The 4,593-nt window shown below is 33.3% G+C and overlaps 1 protein-coding gene across 1 annotated transcript; it reads left to right on the top strand.

The window, feature by feature from the left end:
• The first annotated feature begins 88 nt into the window (after nucleotides 1–88).
• On the top strand, nucleotides 89–4,561 carry LOC104911706 (growth factor receptor-bound protein 14-like). The gene is made up of 4 exons (XM_010713680.3): nucleotides 89–1,058; nucleotides 1,157–1,214; nucleotides 1,304–1,391; nucleotides 4,417–4,561. The coding sequence occupies exons 1-4, from the start codon at nucleotides 972–974 to the stop codon at nucleotides 4,544–4,546; spliced, it is 363 nt and encodes a 120-aa protein (XP_010711982.1). The 5' UTR covers nucleotides 89–971; the 3' UTR covers nucleotides 4,547–4,561.
• Nucleotides 4,562–4,593: the final 32 nt, after the last annotated feature.

A 4,593-nucleotide genomic window follows, 5' to 3' on the forward strand; every position in this document is an offset into this window, starting at 1 on the left:
CATTTTCCCTTTTTTTTTTTTTTTTTTGAGTGATGTATAGCACTTTGTGTTTCGTATTGCTTAAATTGTGTAAAAATTGCTTGTTGCCACGATCCATTATAGTGATTTTTTTTTTAAGCTTTTAATGTAGTTCTTGCTGTTAAAACACCTAAGATGTATATTTGCTTTTATGAGGATTCACAAAAATGCTGTTTTCTGATATTGCTGATAAGCATGGCTGCAAAATTACACTTAGTATACTGACTGTATTTATACTGTCTGTTACAAAAAGCTAATGATAGCCAGCTGCTACTTTCATAATGGCTCTGGAAGCCATTATTGATTGTGTCTCCTCTTGCACAGCCACATGCAATATAGCTTATGTAGATTCTAATGCCAAATATATAAAGGGGAGCAAGCATGGTACAGTTTTTATACTTGACTATAATTTGTGAATTAAAGAGAAAATTTGATAAACTCAAGAATTAAATGATCAAGCTGATGAACATGTTTCATAAAGGAAGTATTTTCAGGTTTCACAGTCCTGATTAATTTGTAGCCATGCCAGCAGCAAGAAGTTCCCTCTTCTCTCTTAGGGTCAGGCAATCTCTTATTTTGCCCTGTTATTTTACTTTTGCCAAGTTCCTTACATGTCTTCGACAACTTAATAATAGTTACTTAACACATACAAGTAGAATTTATGTTAAAAGTATGTATTCATCATCTATCCCAGTACTGCAAATAAGATGATTTGTCCTGCCAGACTGAAATTTAGTTTTGTGGCAGCGTATAGGGGTGTACCTGGGGTACAATGAGTTTTGCTGTTGTGGGAAACATTGCAGATATTTGAAATGCTGTTTATAAAACACAACATTTACTCAGAAGCTCTGTCTTAAAACATGGATCATTAATTAAAATAATAAAACAGAGAAACAAACTAAATCTATTTTTCTCTTTTGCAGAGAAGTATTTCTGAAAATTCTTTAGTTGCAATGGATTTCTCAGGACACAGAAGTAGAATTATAGAAAATCCAACAGAAGCACTTTCAGTTGCAGTTGAGGAAGGATTAGCCTGGCGGGTATAAACATCTTTGTTTTATCAGAATAGTGTTTCTGATTTTAATTTACTTTTTTAAGAAGAAAGTATTGAAATCATTTTTAATTCTCTCTCACACAGAGAAGAGGGTGCCTACGGCTCAACTCACATTGTAGTCCTATTGCCATATCTAACATGGGTATGTTTGAGTTATTTCATTACCGAAAAAATGCAGTAGTTGTTTCAATAAAGACAACATATATTTTTAAAATATCTTTATTTCTACAGCTATTCACAGAACTCAGTCATGGTTTCATCATAAAATCTCTAGAGATGAAGCTCAGAGACTTATTTTACAGCATGGGCTTGTAGATGGGTAAGCTAATTCTTTAAATAACTCTTCTGAGACATATTTCTAGCCAACAATTCTACTTTTTATTGTAGAAGGGAGATGGAGGAAGAAAGATTTTGCACTTACCTAATAGAAATAAAAATTCTTTTATATAGGGCTATCTGGGGATCAGTTGGTTTCTATTTTATGTCTTTTGGAAGCATTAAAGTGGTGATCTAACACTTCAGTTCTGTCACTGACAGATTACTTGTGTTCTCTTAGAGCCAAGCATCTGAGCTGTGTATTTGGACAGTATTCTCTGTGACCTATCAACTTTGGCACTGGTGTCTTTTATATCTCTTATTAGTGATGAAAGAGTGAAGGAAACTCAGAAAACTGCCTAACGTTATTCCAAAATGAACTATGTAGGGATGACCATTGGAAAAAAGTGTGCCTTTACTTGTAAAATGAGTAAAAATCCTGCTATCCCATAATGGTTAACAATAAATATTAGGGTAAGACTAATCACTTCTATTTTTCTCTCACTTAAATATTCATTCAGAGAAAAATGGCAGAATATATATTTCATTATCAAATCCTGATATTTTTCGTTTCTGTATATTTATTCCTACTCCTGTATAAATTTTACACTCCCATGTAAAATTGGGCCTCATTCATTCAGTGAGTGATTCTATGAAACATTCTTGGAGCTATTTGCAGATAAGCACTGTGATTTTGGTGAGAATGATAATCCTGAGTGGTCTATTTAGAACTGGTTATAACATAGTGGTATGAGCAATCATAAACTGGCGTACATACTCATGAACTACAATGAAGACATAAATGCACTGCAGCGTGTGCTGGAGAAAAAGTATTCAAGTTGAACCTTTTAAGGTGCTTAAAAGATAAAACTGATTCTAAGCAGAGATCTCCTATGTATATGACATATACCATATATACTAACAAATACACTGTTTATGTGGCTAAGAGAAGGTGAAAGGACTACTGTAGAAAGAAATAAAATTTCAGTAGTTGAAATAAATAAATGACAGTTACAGAGTGCAAAAATCATATTCCATTATAGCATACCTTAATTTTTTTGGACCTACTCCTCAGATGTAGAAGAAACATTCCTTAAGGCATTTATTTAGCTGCATTGCAGATTTTGAACTTCACCCTTTTAAATTCAAAGTCTTTTCAGTGATAAGTGGTTGACAGGATTGCAAACTGATCACCCCTCAATAGATGAGTGGGATAATAGCATTTCCAAAAGGCCCACAACAAAATGCAGTTGGTTATTCAGAAAATTCCTTTTATATTTTTGAGAATGCTTTTGGAGTCATCCAGCACATCTAAAAAGCTCCCCCTCCAACCAATATTTCTAAGATTATGTGAACTACAGCGCTTTCTTCATAAATAAAGTGATCTTATTAAAAGGTTCTTCAACTAAAGTGGTTAGTTTTGATAGAGTTAGGAAAGAATAAAGACCTTTTTATGTGAAGGGGAAAAACATTGCACATCTTTCCTATTCCAACAACAAAATGATAGCAAAAATCCTAAACCACCTGCATTTTTTCATACGATTTGTGATTACTTTGCAAATTGTTTGATGTGAATCATGGTGTTTTCATATAGAGAACTCAATTTGGATATTTGGAAAATGGCACATGCTTCTCATTTCTTTTTTTCTGAATTAAAAACAAGGCCAGTTCTTAGTGACAAATACATAGAAGACTGAAATTATGCTTTGTAAAAATAAATAAATAAGTTGATGTCCTGGAAAGGGGTGAAAAGCCACTAGATGGTGAGAAAGAGCTTATTAGGAGAGCCTGAATATATTGAGAAATATTAATCCTTATCTTACTGTTGTATGGTGAGTTGGCAATTATCCCTCTTTCATAATTGAATTAGTATCAGTGTTCTGAATTAGTTTGAATTTGATAGAAATGTTAATCATTATGGACTCAAAATTCCCTAATTTCAGATGTTTTCTTACGTTTGTTGTAAAAATAGAACTCATAAAATATTTAGAATTAAAATAGTAGTACTCAGTAATTTGGATGCAAGTTGTTATCCTGTGAAAGTTTACTGAAAGTTTTTGCTGTCATCTTTTTTCTCCTGAAATCCCTCCTTTTCATACAGTTGTTGTGCTCCCATTTCTGATACATGGTTGGGAAAAAGTGGGTGGCTAGCGCTCATTTGTTTGACATCTGCAGGTCTGCATTGCCTGTTTCTTTTGCCTCCTGAAAAATGAGAAAGCTTGCCAATGACTGTCCCTTCATTTCTCTTCTTTGGTACACTTGTTAGCTATACCCACTCCACACGTGCATAGTACAGGCAGTTCAAACTCTTTGCTACAAAGCTGTGAACCAGGTATTTCCCTCTGCCCACCAAACTGTTCTTCTCTACTGATAGTGCAAACTCTACAGTCCAATGAAATTATATTCATCCTTTATTTGCACCAGGTTATGGCAAAACTACGTATACAGTCTGTCTGAAATCAAATAACTAGTTGCAGTGACACTGTTGGCCATTGAGAGTGTTGTGATTTCAACAGTGGTGCTATAAAATAGATTGTGAATTGGGAATTTTGACAGTGTACAGATGTGAGTGTGCATTTATGAGTATGGGTAAGGTGAAAATCATTTTAGTATGTCTTGCATTACCTTTTCCATAGATTTCCTGTTGAATAGTAACCTTTCAAATTTTCCTTTTAAAGTTTGAGATTTAGGTAACTGTCAGAGTCCAAGGAAAGATTTTGTTCAAAGCTCAAACTTTGGGGGCGTTTTTCTGTCTGAAGAGATGCACTGTAATTCTATGTAGTGTAAAAACAAATGCCTGCAATGTCATTCATGCATATTATTCATGCACATAATATTCAAGGTGAAAAAGAATGTAAGAAGTATTTTCAGTGACACTTTTACAAAGGAATACTGATTAAAAGCATGATTTTTGTAATTAAGATTATTTCTGCTTCTCACAGTGCTTACTGTTTCAAAACTACAATTTTAGAGGATGTTTACCAAGGCTTCAGAGTAATCTTAATCTGAAAATTTTCAATCTTTTTTAGGGTATTCTTGGTACGTGATAGCCAAAGTAATCCCAGAACATTTGTATTGTCATTGAGTCATGGATTAAAAATAAAGCATTTTCAAATTGTACCAGTAAGTAAAATTTTCAGTTTTCATTTACAATTATAAACCAATACAATCAAATAATTGTGGTATCTTTTTTTTTTTTTTTCCAT

Source organism: Meleagris gallopavo, chromosome 7 (genome assembly GCF_000146605.3).
Source record: "Meleagris gallopavo isolate NT-WF06-2002-E0010 breed Aviagen turkey brand Nicholas breeding stock chromosome 7, Turkey_5.1, whole genome shotgun sequence".
NCBI lineage: Eukaryota > Metazoa > Chordata > Aves > Galliformes > Phasianidae > Meleagris > Meleagris gallopavo.

Coding starts and splice junctions, on each gene's coding strand:
- LOC104911706 (XM_010713680.3), top strand. CDS start 972: ATGGATTTCTCAGGACACAGAAGTAGAATTATAGAAAATCCAACAGAA. Junction 1,059..1,156: donor AGGAAGGATTAGCCTGGCGG/GTATAAACATCT, acceptor TCTCTCACACAG/AGAAGAGGGTGCCTACGGCT. Junction 1,215..1,303: donor TATTGCCATATCTAACATGG/GTATGTTTGAGT, acceptor TTATTTCTACAG/CTATTCACAGAACTCAGTCA.